The sequence below is a fragment of the Oncorhynchus kisutch genome, linkage group LG4 (genome assembly GCF_002021735.2).
Source record: "Oncorhynchus kisutch isolate 150728-3 linkage group LG4, Okis_V2, whole genome shotgun sequence".
Taxonomy (NCBI): Eukaryota; Metazoa; Chordata; class Actinopteri; order Salmoniformes; family Salmonidae; genus Oncorhynchus; species Oncorhynchus kisutch.
This window is the reverse complement of record NC_034177.2, coordinates 2,144,155-2,160,663: the sequence shown is the minus strand read 5'-3', so window position 1 is coordinate 2,160,663 and position 16,509 is coordinate 2,144,155. Positions and strand designations below refer to the sequence as shown.

The window sequence follows — 16,509 nt, the reverse complement described above, 5'->3', positions numbered from 1 at the left end:
GGAAAGGTCTGATAAACCTAAAGTTGGATAATCCAAACTTAACCGTGTTTAACCACCTTCTTCACATGTTTCTGAAAATGTCAAGTTGGGAGTCAAAGTTATCCTCCCTTAACAAGAACAGCTGGTTGGAGTCCAACATGACGTTAGACACAGCGTTCAGATTATCATCTATTAACAAGAACAGCTGGTTGGAGTCCAACATGACGTTAGACACAGCGTTCAGATTATCATCTATTAACAAGAACAGCTGGTTGGAGTCCAACATGACGTTAGACACAGCGTTCAGATTATCATCTATTAACAAGAACAGCTGGTTGGAGTCCAACATGACGTTAGACACAGCGTTCAGATTATCATCTATTAACAAGAACAGCTGGTTGGAGTCCAACATGACGTTAGACACAGCGTTCAGATTATCATCTATTAACAAGAACAGCTGGTTGGAGTCCAACATGACGTTAGACACAGCGTTCAGATTATCATCTATTAACAAGAACAGCTGGTTGGAGTCCAACATGACGTTAGACACAGCGTTCAGATTATCATCTATTAACAAGAACAGCTGGTTGGAGTCCAACATGACGTTAGACACAGCGTTCAGATTATCATCTATTAACAAGAACAGCTGGTTGGAGTCCAACATGACGTTAGACACAGCGTTCAGATTATCATCTATTATCAAGAACAGCTGGTTGGAGTCCAACATGACGTTAGACACAGCGTTCAGATTATCATCTATTAACAAGAACAGCTGGTTGTGAAGAATTAAAGGATTTCTTAGAGAAGTACATACAAACAGTCTTGTCAATATTTAAATACAGGCAAGAATTAGTCATTCATTTAGGAACATGTACCATAGCTTCAGTTAACTTGTTAACAACTAGTTGTCTATTTTTTTTTGTGTGTACATACAGAACTGTATCGTCTGCATTTTAACTTGTGGGCAAGCAAGTGGGAGATCATTTATATAGATGGTAAACAGAAGGGGGCCTAATATTGACCCTTGTGGGACCCCAATGTTATAGTAAAGAGAGTCCGACTGAGTGTCCCTCAAACAAACGGTTTGACTTCTGTTTGTCAGACAGGAATACATCCAACTAATAACTTCAGTGGACACATTAAGGGAGGATAGTTTGGATAGGAGGACCTCATGATTCACAGAATAAAAGGCCTTTTTTCAGATTCAAACAGACTGATTTCACCACCTACGTCCAGTTTAGATTTAATGCACTCCAGAATATAGCTAGTGGCTGTTTCAGTTGAATGGTTAGTTCAACCATTTGCTGTATGGAGTTTCCCTGAATTGAGGTGATCCGTCAGATGATCAGCCATCCGTCTTTCAGCTACGTTTCATAGCACTGGAGGAATGCTTATAGGTGGGTCATTTCCCACCCGTGTCGGGTCCCCAGATGGTAAAACAGGTCCCACTGCAGCAGACTTCCAAGCATTGGGGAAGAACTCATAATCTTGATGGACAGATTAACTAGATGTACAGGAATTCTATTGTTTTATTATTATTATCCATGGGAGTGAGAACTGTGGTCTTGTTTGAATATCTTTGTGCCAGTTCCCTGACAGAGTCAACTATTATTTATTTTTTTAAAGGTGGTGAATATGAAATTGGAGTCTTGAATTAGAATCCCATTAACCTAGCAACACTGCTCCCTTATATGGCTTAAAGAAGTGTGAGAAACAAGCAAAAAGATTCAGTACGTTTGTGCTTAAATACTAAATAAATACTGCACTCTGACCCACAAAACATCTTTACTAGATTCAAAACATGATGTAGTTTCATAGGAATTTGCAGCTGTTGTTAATCTGCTAACTTCTGACATGCCGTTACTACAGCTGGAAAGAGAGCAGTTGAAGGATTACTCAAACATCTACGGACATATTCAATCAATCCTTATACTGAATACAAATATAAGGGCAACAAGTTACAATTCATTAGGCCCTAATCTATGGATTTCACATGACTGGGCAAGGGCACAGCCATGCCCCCCCCCCCCCCCCCCCCCCTGTGGTGGTGAGGCCGGTTGGACATATTGCCAAATTCTCTACAACGACAATGCCAATTGCACGCTCCCTCAATACTTGAGACATTGTGGCATTGTGTTGTGTGACAAAACTGCACATTTTAGAGTGGCCTTTTATTGTCCCCAGCACAAGGTGCATCTGTGTAATAATCATTGTGTAATGATCATGATGTTTAATCAGCATCTTCATATGCCCCACCTGTCAGGTGGATGGGTAATCTTGACAAAACATAAAATGCTCACTAACAGGGATCTTAAATTTGTGCACAACATTTGAGAGAAATAAGCTTTTATATGCGTACGGAACATTTCTGAAAACATTTATTTCAGCTCATGAAACATGGGACCAACACTTTACATGTTGCGTTTATATGTTTGTTCAGTATAGAACCGGAGTGGATATTTTGGATCCGCAAACAGATTTGAATAGCAGAAGATTTCATACCCTCTAGAGTTTTGTTAAAACTCTTTTGGGTAGTATTTAAAAACAGTAAGTTGTTTGCAAAAATAAAAAATAAAATGACAGAAAATGTTGTTGATGTGGTCACTAAAAAATGCTGCAACTTTTCATCAGAATATGATATTGTTCAAAACGCCAGATTTGAGTAGTAGATTAGTGAATGCTATAACGTTTTGTCTGTTGTTCCAAAGTGGTCAAAGTAGTTGATTTGGGTCAAGAGTTGCATTGTTGCATTTTACAGTGAACGGAAGTTGGATGTGACGATGTCACAATGAGGCCTTTTTGAAATCTTAAGGAAATGTCATGTAAGCGGATGGAGGACCAAAATATATTTATACATCACTTCAAAAAGTATAAAAGATATTTAAAAAAAAAAGTTGCAGACAAACAATATTCCGTATCCATCTGCAACATTTTAAACTTTGAATGGCGTTTCTATCTTAAACGGTGTAGGAGGAGGGTTCCAGAGAAGAAGAAGTATTGTCAAAGACTTAGAATGGGGATGTTTGCTTCGCAAGTCTCATTGATTATGCTCAGCTCATCAGGCCCCTTGCTGATGTGAGGACGTTCGACAGAGATGTTGCACCACCACACATACAAAACATAAATACCTCTCTTTCTTGCTGCCGAGCTTGTTTCCTGTATACTGGTCTCCATATCCAATCAGGTCGAGTTGACGGGAGAACACGTTCACACGGTTTCCAACAAACAGGTCCTCCTGGTGAAGCTCATCGTATTTGGTCCGCCTCAGGAAGGTACGCTGGTTCTTCACATCAAACTGGAAAGAAAACAAAATAACATTTCTAACAGGTCCAAATAAAAGTAACACAAAACTTGAGCATTTCAAGACCTGAGCATTTCAAGGCCTGAGCATTTCAAGACCTGAGCATTTCAAGACCTGAGCATTTCAAGACCTGAGCAAAAAAAACATGACTTGTTTTATGCAGAGAGACATGAGCTGATAGTTTCTTCAATAGAGTACCACAGTATGAGTCATAACACCCATAAAACCTAGTGGTCAAACAAGGAAATGGTTCCAATCGTTTTTCCACCATACATTTTTCCCAAAGGGGATTTTAGAAACACTTCAAATAAGGTCTGTGTTTCGTGTAGACTTACCCTGGCGTGATGTTTTGATAGCCTGGTCTGTGTTTCGTGTAGACTTACCCTGGCGTGATGTTTTGATAGCCTGGTCTGTGTTTCGTGTAGACTTACCCTGGCGTGATGTTTTGATAGCCTGGTCTGTGTTTCGTGTAGACTTACCCTGGCGTGATGTTTTGATAGCCTGGTCTGTGTTTCGTGTAGACTTACCCTGGCGTGATGTTTTGATAGCCTGGTCTGTGTTTCGTGTAGACTTACCCTGGCGTGATGTTTTGATAGCCTGGTCTGTGTTTCGTGTAGACTTACCCTGGCGTGATGTTTTGATAGCCTGGTCTGTGTTTCGTGTAGACTTACCCTGGCGTGATGTTTTGATAGCCTGGTCTGTGTTTCGTGTAGACTTACCCTGGCGTGATGTTTTGATAGCCTGGTCTGTGTTTCGTGTAGACTTACCCTGGCGTGATGTTTTGATAGCCTGGTCTGTGTTTCGTGTAGACTTACCCTGGCGTGATGTTTTGATAGCCTGGTCTGTGTTTCGTGTAGACTTACCCTGGCGTGATGTTTTGATAGCCTGGTCTGTGTTTCGTGTAGACTTACCCTGGCGTGATGTTTTGATAGCCTGGTCTGTGTTTCGTGTAGACTTACCCTGGCGTGATGTTTTGATAGCCTGGTCTGTGTTTCGTGTAGACTTACCCTGGCGTGATGTTTTGATAGCCTGGTCTGTGTTTCGTGTAGACTTACCCTGGCGTGATGTTTTGATAGCCTGGTCTGTGTTTCGTGTAGACTTACCCTGGCGTGATGTTTTGATAGCCTGGTCTGTGTTTCGTGTAGACTTACCCTGGCGTGATGTTTTGATAGCCTGGTCTGTGTTTCGTGTAGACTTACCCTGGCGTGATGTTTTGATAGCCTGGTCTGTGTTTCGTGTAGACTTACCCTGGCATGATGTTTTGATAGCCTGGTCTGTGTTTCGTGTAGACTTACCCTGGCGTGATGTTTTGATAGCCTGGTCTGTGTTTCGTGTAGACTTACCCTGGCGTGATGTTTTGATAGCCTGGTCTGTGTTTCGTGTAGACTTACCCTGGCGTGATGTTTTGATAGCCTGGTCTGTGTTTCGTGTAGACTTACCCTGGCGTGATGTTTTGATAGCCTGGTCTGTGTTTCGTGTAGACTTACCCTGGCGTGATGTTTTGATAATCGTGTAAATCTCTTGGACAAGGTGACTTTTATCAATATATTAGCCTGCATTTATACCCCCCCAAATGAAATGCTAATTACCTGCTAATTTGGCTATCATAAAGAACTACAAATACCATGATGATCTGAACGAGACTGACGATTTGAGGCAAAGGTAAGCATATCTGGATGAACTATCTAATGTTAGCTAAATGTAGTAAACAAATTGGCTACATTTCTTTAAATGGACTATTCTGTGAACTGTCTTGTGTAAGTTTTAAATTGACACAATAACTGTTAGAAAAGGTGTCTGCTAGAGATGAGGTGCAGGATCAATACCTGGTAGTAAAGGTATCAGAGATGACCTGCGGGATCAATATCTGGTAGTAAAGGTATCAGATAAAGACCTGCAGGATCAATACCTGGTAGTAAAGGTATCAGAGATGACCTGCAGGATCAATACCTGGTAGTAAAGGTATCAGAGATGACCTGCAGGATCAATACCTGGTAGTAAAGGTATCAGAGATGACCTGTAGGATCAATACCTGGTAGTAAAGGTATCAGAGATGACCTGCAGGATCAATACCTGGTAGTAAAGGTATCAGATAGAGACCTGCAGGATCAATACCTGGTAGTAAAGGTATCAGAGATGACCTGCAGGATCAATACCTGGTAGTAATGGTATCAGAGATGACCTGTAGGATCAATACCTGGTAGTAAAGGTATCAGATAGAGACCTGCAGGATCAATACCTGGTAGTAAAGGTATCAGCTAGAGACCTGCATGATCAATACCTGTTAGTAAAGGTATCAGCTAGAGACCTGCATGATCAATACCTGTTAGTAAAGGTATCAGAGATGACCTGCAGGATCAATACCTGGTAGTAAAGGTATCAGAGATGACCTGCAGGATCAATACCTGGTAGTAATGGTATTAGGGATGACCTGTAGGATCAATACCTGGTAGTAAAGGTATCAGCTAGAGACCTGCAGGATCAATACCTGGTAGTAAAGGTGTCAGAGATGACCTGCAGGATCAATACCTGGTAGTAAAGGTATCAGATAGAGACCTGCAGGATCAATACCTGGCCTGCCCACACTCAGCCCCTGGCGTACCAACACCACAGGACCGTGTGATTAGTATCAGCCCCTGGCCTGCCTACACCACAGGACCGTGTGATTATATCAGCATCCTCCCCACACTCAGCCCCTGGCGTGCCAACACCACAGGACCGTGTAATTAGTATCAGCCCCTGGCCTGCCAACACCACAGGACTGTGTGATTAGTATCAGCCCCTGGCCTGCCAACACCACAGGACCGTGTGATTATATCAGCATCCTCCCCACACTCAGCCCCTGGCCTGCCAACATCACAGGACCTTGGGATTATATCAGCCCCTGGCCTGCCTACACCACAGGACCGTGTGATTAGTATCAGCATCCTCCCCACACTCAGTCCCTGGCCTGCCAACACCACAGGACCGTGTGATTATATCAGCTCCTGACCTGTCTACACCACAGGACCGTGGGATTATTATCAGCATCCTCCCCACACTCAGCCCCTGGCCTGCCAACACCACAGGACCATGTGATTATATTAGCATCCTCCCCACACTCAGCCCCTGGCCTGCCAACACCACAGGACCGTGTGATTAGTATCAGCATCCTCCCCACACTCAGCCCCTGGCCTGCCAACACCACAGGACCGTGTGATTAGTATCAGCATCCTCCCCACACTCAGCCCCTGGCCTGCCAACACCACAGGACCGTGTGATTAGTATCAGCATCCTCCCCACACTCAGCCCCTGGCCTGCCTACACCACAGGACAGTGTGATTAGTATCAGCCCCTGGCCTGCCTACACCACAGGACCGTGTGATTACCTAGCCTAATGCTTACCATCTCCACAGAGCCATCTTTGGGGTAGAACAGCAGCTGATAGCGGCGCAGGAGAGCAGCACTGGGGTCATACCACTCTGCCAGGAAGGCAAAACGCTCCTCCTGAAGACAACAGTGAGAAGCAGAGGGATGTCAGACAGTGACCTAGCACAGTGATCTAGCACAGTGACCTAGCACAGTGACCTAGCACAGTGACCTAACACAGGGACCTAACACAGGGACCTAGCACAGTGACCTATAACACAGTGACCTAGCACAGTGACCTAGCACAGTGACCTAGCACATGGACCTATAACACAGTGACCTATAACACAGTGACCTATAACACAGTGACCTATAACACAGTGACCTAGCACAGTAACCTAGCACAGTAACCTAGCACAGGGACCTAGCACAGGGACCTAGAACAGTGACCTATAACACTGTGACCTAGCACAGTGACCTAGCACAGGGACCTAGAACAGTGACCTAACACAGTGACCTAGCACAGTGACCTAGCAGTGACCTAGCAGTGACCTAGCACAGGGACCTAACACAGTGACCTAGCACAGTGACCTAGCACATTAACCTAACACAGTGACCTAGCACAGTGACCTAGCACAGTGACCTAGCACAGTGACCTAGCACAGGGACCTAACACAGTGACCTAGCACAGTGACCTAGCACATTAACCTAACACAGTGACCTAGCACAGTGACCTAGCACAGTGTCATGACATTGGCCTGGGGGTAGGTTTATGACCGTCATAAATACCTTTCCCCCCTTTTTCCTCTCTCTACCCTACTGATGTTACATTTGCAAAACCCCTTGGTTAACATAGAGATTCTGGGAACATCAGAATGTGGGGGGAAATTAACTATATTCTGGTAATCCGACCAATGGAACATATGCGGTGGTACTTAATGAATATGATGTTAGTTCGGTTGTCATCTGAGACATTGTCATCAATGATAAGATGACAAACTCTACAGTGGAATGTCTACACATCAGAGTTATCAGATTCACATGGAATTGTTCAATTTAAATGTCTGAATATGAAATTATTTGTGATGGGATGTATTGTGATTTTAGCTTCTAAAATGTGAGATTTGGGTTTTCATAAGATCTGTTCAATCAGTGGCCCGCCCCTGTGAAGGACATGGGCTATAAAACTTTTCAAACACGCCCTCCCCTCCCTTCCTATATAAGCCCTTGACGACAATATAACCTCCTGTTCCGAGGACGACGGTCCGATGTCAGAATGGTTCAGATAATAACTACAGAACGAAGCCAACATCAGCGTGAGCTTTGGTTGCAAATGGTATGAACTTTGAACTCTTATTCACTACAGAAGTGATACCTCCTAGCCGTTGAGTTAGCAACAGCCGCTGCAAATGAGGGTTAGGAAGGAACAGACAGAGTATCCCGTCTACCACACAACGACGTTACTATAACGTATTCAAATTACCAGCAGAGACATTCTTCAAAGGACTCGGTTGGGCAACACGGCCTTCCATCTACCACCAACCTACCGAAGAGTAAATATTTATTGCATTTTCCTTTTCCAAATGGGCGGTAATTTAGAATGCATAAGATACTGTATTTACGATAGCACAGCTTCTCCCTGTGTTCCTCAGTCATCCCGCTCTTTCACTTTCACCCAGCCCTTTTCTTTTGTGTAACAAGCTGTCATATCTGTTCCGCCCGCTAGGGACGTTTTCCTTTATGACGTAATTTGTAATCAAGTTACGATTTAATTATGTGTATGTATAATTGTGTGTGATTAGTTAGGTATTTAGTAAATAAATAATTAAACCCAATTTTGTATTGCTGATTCAACTTGTTAGCCAGGGTTCGTGAAGATAACCAAGAATTTACAACTTTCAGATGAGACTGAATTAAGATGACGATTAATATTGTCTGCTATTGATGTAAAATATTCCTAGGTCTTTAAGAGTTTATTCGTAAGATAACAGCTCTATAAATATTATTTAGTGGTGCCCGACTCTGTAGGCAATTACATTTACATGATTAGCTCAATCAGGTAATATTAATTACAGAGAAATTATTTTATAGAATAGCATGTCATATCCAAAGACACAACAACAGTGACCTAACACAGTGACCTAACACAGTGACCTAACACAGGTTAACGGACCCTAATGTGTTGATCTAACAGAGGTTAAGGTTACATCCTTGTAGGTTACAAGGATGTAAAAGGTTGTGTTCAAGACCACGTAAAGCGAGACCGATTCAAGACCAAGACCAGGGTAAATCGAGTCCAAGTCAAGACGAAGACCGGAGGGGAGTGGGGGGGACGAGTCAAGACTGAGACAAGGGGTTCAAGACAAGACCAAGGTCACAGTGGTGGCTAGAAAAATGTGAGTCCAATTCAAGACCATAATTGTCATTTTGTCAAATCAGCACCATAATAACAGTTCAAAACGTCCAGTATTTCTGTGTTCATATTTCAGAACAACATCTGGGTTCTTTAGACATTAGAATAGTGAAATAATGCATGCTGGGGGAAAGAGCCACTGGGCCTTCAACAAAGGGCTAAGGATTTATACGACAATGATTATAATATTATAATTAACTATTATTTTCAATTATGTTCTGATTTAATCTCAGCAGTTTTTGTTGGAAAGGAAAGGGTTAACACTGAAGAGGGAAAAAAATTATCCAATCAGGATTTTTCTTTGCTGGTCTCTGGGCAGATAAACTGAGCTAGCTAAGTCAGCCATTGGCTAGGCCAACAGAAGTTAGATAAAGGCATCTGCCATTCAACTGTATTAGGGCAGAATTTTGTAGTGACAGTGGAATCAACCGATCACATTTTGACTTGGGTAGGATTGGGTGGGAAAATGGGTGGGACCGGCTATAACAACAATGCTTTAAACCATCAATCTGATTGGCCTGTCAGGACCTGGCTCCCCAGTGGGTCAGTGTTTCCTCTGCCTTCATTTCAATCTGGCGCTGCCCCACAGCAGAATCATTGACTGCCACACCGAAAGAAACCTATTTCTACCAAACATAGTTTCAATAAAATTCTGTAAAGCACATTCACTTTTCTTGGTAAATAAATCATCTGTCTGGGTTCAACACAGTTCTGAAGGTTAACATCAATTACAGCTATAATATTGCTGCCACAATTGTAACGGCAATTAGCTATCCAATATCCACAAGTATGTTGATGATAGGAACATGGTTAACTAACGTTACTAATCTAGCAAGTTAGCTAGCTAGTTCATTTGGAATTGTATCAAGTGCAAATAAGATAGCTACATTTATCCGTCTTCGATTAGATTTTTTTGCGAAAGAGAGAAAGCAGCGAAAGAGAAAGGGGGAGCGGGGACAAGTGTCAGGTAATGTTAACTTAGCTAGCTAATGTCAAATCAGCCTGAATTCAATTAAACTTTACTTAGTTAGCTAACTCTTTAAAAAAGCTTAAGCTATCATTTTTTAAAACAAGTGTATGGTTTCTTTCCTAGACAGACAAGAGGCAGAATCCCAGTAGTAAGGTAGGGATGCATGAGTCACAGAATGGAGCAGAGGAGAGAGCCATGAGGGGAGATGTAAGGAGAAAAGGAAAGGAGAGAGGAGAGGAACAGAGGAAAGGAGAGGAGCAGAGGAGAGGAGCAGAGGAGAGGAGCAGAGGAAAGGAGAGGAGACGAGAGAGAAGAGGAGAGGAAGGGAGGAGAGGAGAGCAGAGAGGAAGGGAGGAAAGAGAGAGGAGAGGAACAGAGAGAGGAGAGGAACAGAGGAACAGAGAGAGGAGAGGAACAGAGGAACAGAGAGAGGAGAGGAACAGAGGAACAGAGAGAGGAGAGGAACAGAGGAACAGAGAGAGGAGGAACAGAGGAACAGAGAGAGGAGAGGAACAGAGGAAAGGAGAGAGGAGAGGAACAGAGGAAAGGAGAGAGGAGGGGAACAGAGGAAGGAGAAGAAAGAGGAGTAGATAAAAGGAGAGGAGAGGAACAGAGGAAAGGAGAGAGGAGAGGAACAGAGGAAAGGAGAGAGGAGAGGAACAGAGGAAAGGAGAGAGGAGAGGAACAGAGGAAAGGAGAGAGGAGAGGAACAGAGGAAGGAGAGAGCGAGGAAGGGAGATGAAGGAGAAGAAAGAGGAGTAGATAAAATGAGAGGAGGAGTGGAACAGAGGAAAGGAGAGAGGAGAGGAACAGAGGAAGGAGAGAGGAGAGGAAGGGAGATGAAGGAGAAGAAAGAGGAGTAGATAAAAGGAGAGGAGGAGAGGAACAGAGGAAAGGAGAGAGGAGAGGAACAGAGGAAGGAGAGAGGAGAGGAACAGAGGAAAGGAGAGAGGAGAGGAACAGAGGAAAGGAGAGAGGAGAGGAACAGAGGAAGGAGAGAGGAGAGGAACAGAGGAAGGGAGAGAGGAGAGGAACAGAGGAAGGAGAGAGGAGAGGAAGGGAGATGAAGGAGAAGAAAGAGGAGTAGATAAAATGAGAGGAGGAGTTCGCACAACCGGCAATCTGGATTATTAGTACATTATTTTATTTCACCTTTATTTATTTAACCTGGTAGGCTAGTTGAGAACACCTTTATTTAACCAGGTAGGCTAGTTGAGAACAAGTTCTCATTTACAACTGTGACCTGGCCAAGATAAAGCAAAGCAGTGCGACACAAACAACAGCACAGAGTTACACATGGAATAAACAAGCGTACAGTCAATAATATAATAGAAAATCTGTATACAGTGTGTGCAAATGAAGTGAGGAGGTAAGGCAATAAATAGGCCATACTAGTGAAGTAATTACAATATAGCAATTAACACTGGAGTGATATATGTGCAGATGAGGATGTGCAGTAGAAATACTGGTGTGCAAAAGAGCAGAAAAAAAATATGGGGATGAGGTAGGTAGTTGGTTGGATGGGCTATTTACAGATGGGCTGTGTACAGCTGCAGTGATCGGTAAGCTGCTCTGACAGCCAATGCTTGAAGTTAGTGAGGGAGATATGTCTCCAACTTATTTTTGCAATTAGTTCCAGTCATTGGCAGCAGAGAACTGGAAGGAAAGGCAGCCAAAGGAGGAATTGGCTTTGGGGATGACCAGTGAAATATATCTGCTGGAGCGCGTGCTAAGGGTGGGTGCTGCTATGGTGACCAGTGAACTGAGATAAGGCAGGGCTTTACCTAGCAAAGAATTATAGATGACCTGGAGCCAATGGGTTTGTTGGCGAATATGTGGCGAGGACCAGCCGACGAGAGCATACAGGTCACAGTGGTGGGTGGTATAAGGTGCTTTAGTAACAAAACGGATGGCACTGTGATAGACTGCAACCAATTTGCTGCATCCAATCCAATTGAACCCTGTGGTACCCCCATAGAGACTGCCAGAGGTCCGGAAAACAGGCCCTCCGATTTGACACACTGAACTCTGTCTGAGAAGTAGGATAGATATAGGTCTGTAGCAGTTTGGGTCTAGAGTGTCTCCCCCTTTGAAGAGGGGGATGACTGCGGCAGCTTTCCAATCTTTGGGGATCTCAGACGAAAGAGAGGTTGAACAGGCTAGTAATAGGGGTTGCAACAATTGCGGCAGATAATTTTAGAAAGAGAGGGTCCAGATTGTCTAGCCCTGCTAATTTTTAGGGGTCCAGACTTTGTAGCTCTTTCAGAACATCAGCTGACTGGATTTGGGAGAAGGAGAAATGGGGAAGGCTTGGGCGAGTTGCTGTGGGGGGTGCAGGGCTGTTGACCGGGATAGGGGTAGCCAGGTGGAAAGCATGGCCAGCTGTAGAAAAATGCTTATTGAAATTCTCAATTATAATTTCCTAGCCTCAGTGCAGTGGGCAGCTGGGAGAAGGTGCTCCTTTTCTCCATGGACTTTACAGTGTCCCAAAACTTTTTGGAGTTTGTGCTACAGGATGCAAATTTCTGTTTGAAAAAGCTAGCCTTAGTTTTCCTAACTGCCTGTGTATATAGGTTCCTATCTCCCCTGCAAAGTTACATATCGCAGGGGGTATTCGATGCTAAAGCGGTACACCACAGGATGTTTTTGTGCTGGTTAAAGGCAGTCAGATCTGGAGAGAAGCAAGGGCTATATCTGTTCCTGGTTCTACATTTTTAAATGGAGCTCTTTTAAAGAATAACCAGGCACCCTCTACTGACAGAATGAGGTCAATATCCTTCCAGGATACCCGGGCCAGGACAATTAGAAAGGCCTGCTCGCTGAAGTGTTTTAGGGAGCGTTTGACAGTGATGAGGGGTGGTCCGCAGACCCATTATGGACGCAGGCAATGAGAAAGTGATCGCTGAGATCCTGGTTGAAGACAGCAGAGGTGTATTTAGAGGGCAGGTTGGTCATTACGGTTGCTGTCCTTTCAGAATCATGAACCCGGGCCTCCCGAGTGGCGCAGCAGTGTAACACATTGCATCGCAGTGCTTGAGGCGCCACTACAGACCCGGGTTTGATTTCAGGCTGTGTCACAGCCAGCTTTGACCGGGAGTCCCACAGAGTGGCGCAAAATTGGCCCAGTGTGGTCCGGGTTAGGGGAGGGTTTGGCCGGGGGGGGCTTTACTTGGCTCATCAAGCTCTAGCGACCTCTTGTGGCGGGCCGGGCGACTGCAGGCTGACTTCGGTTGTCAGTTGAATGATGTTTCCTCCAACACATTGGTGCAGCTGGCTTCCGGGTTAAGCGGCCGAGTGTTAAGAAGCGCGGTTTGGCGGGTCATGTTTCGGGGGACGCATGGCTCGACCTTCACCTCTCCCGAGCCTGTTGCGGAGTTGCAGCGATGAGACAAGATCGAAAAGATGTGTTTTATTAAAATAAAACACGAACCTGTCACACACTGAAGACCTAGAAAGGCCTGCTCACTGAAGTGTTTTAGGGAGCGTTTGACAGTGATGAGGGGTAGTCCGCAGTTCACCACTGAAGACCTACAGGTTCACCACTGAAGGGTCTATAGGTTCACCACTGAAGGCCTATAGGTTCACCACTGAAGGCCTATAGGTTCACCACTGAAGGGCCTATAGGTTCACCACTGAAGGCCTATAGGTTCACCACTGAAGGCCTATAGGTTCACCACTGAAGGGCCTATAGGTTCACCACTGAAGGCCTATAGGTTCACCACTGAAGGGCCTATAGGTTCACCACTGAAGGCCTATAGGTTCACCACTGAAGGGCCTATAGGTTCACCACTGAAGGCCTATAGGTTCACCACTGAAGGGCCTATAGGTTCACCACTGAAGGCCTATAGGTTCACACACTGAAGGCCCTATAGGTTCACCACTGAAGGGCCTATAGGTTCACCACTGAAGGCCTATAGGTTCACACACTGAAGGCCCTATAGGTTCACCACTGAAGTCCTATAGGTTCACCACTGAAGGCCTATAGGTTCACCACTGAAGGCCTATAGGTTTTGAGAATGATCAGCAATAGCCAATAAGAGCTCACCAGAGAAGAGGAAATGAGATGATGACGTTGTATCACATCACCCAGAATGTGAATACTCTCGAGCAGGAGCAATGACTTTAACCAAAGTGTCAAATCGTTACAACTCTGAAGTTCACAAGGAATGATATTCAATTCAAAATGTTGGCTAGGTATTTACACTCTATATGGCAAGTGTCAATGTCTGACTGAAAACATTTGAGGCTGCTTTTTACCACAGCTCGTTGTAGCTACGTTAACAATGTAATCACATCATTGTTTTAGAGAGACAGCGTGGTGGCATGGAGAATCCTCCCGACCAAAGTGAAGAATCTTGTAGTGTGTGACCCTCTGTCTCATCATTGTTTTAGAGAGACAGCATGGAGGCATGGAGAATCCTCCAGACCAAAGTGAAGAATCTTGTAGTGTGTGACCCTCTGTCTCATCATTGTTTTAGAGAGACAGCGTGGAGGCATGGAGAATCCTCCCGACCAAAGTGAAGAATCTTGTAGTGTGTGAGGGTTAGGAGGTGTCTGGATGGTCAGGAGGGTTAAGGTTAACTTGGAGAATGGTGGCATGGAGAATCCTCCCGACCAAAGTGAAGAATCTTGTAGTGTGTGAGGGTTAGGAGGTGTCTGGATGGTCATGAAGGTTAAGGTTAACTTGGAGAATGGTGGCATGGAGAATCTTCCCGACCAAAGTGAAGAATCTTGTAGTGTGTGACCCTCCGTCTCTGCTACATCATGTAGTATACGCACCACTACGTTGGCAAGACAAAAAAACTACAGGAAAGTTTCATGTGAGAGGCTCAGCGATGTTAGTATTTTGAAAGTTGTGCACACCCAGCCTAAACTAACATCTGTGCTAGCCAGGCCAAGTTGTGATAACTAGATCCATGTGGTCTCCAGCCACGCAGAGCAGGGCCTTCATTTCAGCCAGCTCTGGGAAGAGAAGGACCATTCTTTCTCAGACACCTGCTGTCCCACAGTGCTATCAATGGAAACATCTCCTGCTGCTGCCTGCACTAAGGCAGATCAATATTCCCCACAAAATGAATCACGTACAGCGAGCGATAGACTAGGTAAGAGATTGTTATACAGTAATACAAAATGCTTAGAAAATGGTACTGGTCCGTATTCACAAAGCTTCATCATTATGAAGCTGATCACAAAGCTGATCATTATGATCCAAAAGGCAAAACTGATCCTAGATCAGCACTACTACTATAAGACGCTTTGTGAATACAGGCCTTGTGAGCATATTCATTATGCCGAATCTGCCTATGTACCTCTAAGCTAGTCTACAATGCACATCACATTCATCTAGTCAGTGCATTATCACAGCAGTTGGTCAACTGATTGCTTGGCAGGTAAGCCATATTCAGTCTACTTAACTGTCATACTTACTGTACTGGTCTCCTAGTTGGACATGTCATGGACAGATGAGACCAGCCATGGCCAATGATATGAAAGACAAAACAATATACATGTAAGTGTTGGAGAAAATGATGTCACCATCCTCTCCCCACAAACGCCTTCGTAGCAGCTATAAATTATGAATAACACTGTGGGACGTTAGAGATAGAGGCCAAACAGTAGAACAAACATGATTCTACTGACAGACTTTCTGTCGACAACACAACATGCACAGCTCATTGTGCGGGAAATTATGCCATCTGCCGGTAGATAATACGGTAACTAATTTACCACAATGACCTGGGGAGCCTAACGTTAGCAAGCAAAAATTGTATTTTTTGCGTAAAGTATTTCAACTGACCAAGTAACATCGCTTGGTTGTATGATGTTAAAAGTACAAACATATATTGTTTCCGCCTGCATTGGGGCGTTGGACCGGTAACTGAAAGGTTGCTGGAACAAATCCCTGACAAGGTACACATCTGTCTTTCTGCCCCTGAACAAGGCAGTTAACCCACTGCTCCTAGGCCGTCATTGTAAATAAGGGTCTTTCCTAACAGACATGCCTAGTTAAATAAAGGTTACATTTTAAAAATGAGTCTAATGTTACTTTGTTTGGTTGGCTAGCTAACGTATTCATATGCAGTCATTGCGCTAGCTATGCTAGCCAAAGTTCGCAAACGACGGTTAACTGCTACCTACATCGTACAGCATTTCAAAACATGTATAGAGTATGTCTTTGAATGCTTTGTTGGCACCTACATTTATGAAACCACGAAGGGTAGCTAGCGATGCTTTATCTTACCATTATTTTAGATAGAGATCCCTGATGACGACAGTTCGTGTGGCTATTGTAGCAGTTAGCTAGTTAGCTTCGTTGTACAACATATCACCATAGCAACATGCGCAGAAATGTTTAACACGGGTAAAAAAAGATTTTTATAAAAACAAATAAATAACTTGGAGGCTTTTACATAAATATAGGACGCAAATTTGCACAGATTTAGCAACGAATGCAAAAAAATAAAAAAAATAATCATAATGTTGTTTCCGGAAGTACAA

At 44.0% G+C, this 16,509-nt stretch overlaps 1 protein-coding gene across 6 annotated transcripts in view; it reads right to left on the bottom strand.

The window, feature by feature from the left end:
- Window positions 1–16,508, bottom strand: part of nme7 (NME/NM23 family member 7) — a 142,385-nt gene extending 125,877 nt beyond the window's left edge. For 2 of the 6 annotated variants that reach the window (XM_031822289.1, XM_031822292.1), the window contains exons 1-3: window positions 15,427–15,447; window positions 6,665–6,766; window positions 3,108–3,274 (exon numbers count right to left, since the gene is read on the bottom strand). In XM_031822289.1, coding sequence (XP_031678149.1) covers window positions 3,108–3,274; window positions 6,665–6,766; window positions 15,427–15,432 — 275 coding nt within the window. In that variant the 5' untranslated portion in view covers window positions 15,433–15,447. Of the gene's footprint in view, window positions 1–3,107; window positions 3,275–6,664; window positions 6,767–15,426; window positions 15,451–16,252 lie in introns of those variants that run through there. The other 4 variants (XM_031822290.1, XM_031822294.1, XM_031822291.1 and 1 more) reach the window with 4 other exon arrangements.
- Window position 16,509: the final 1 nt, after the last annotated feature.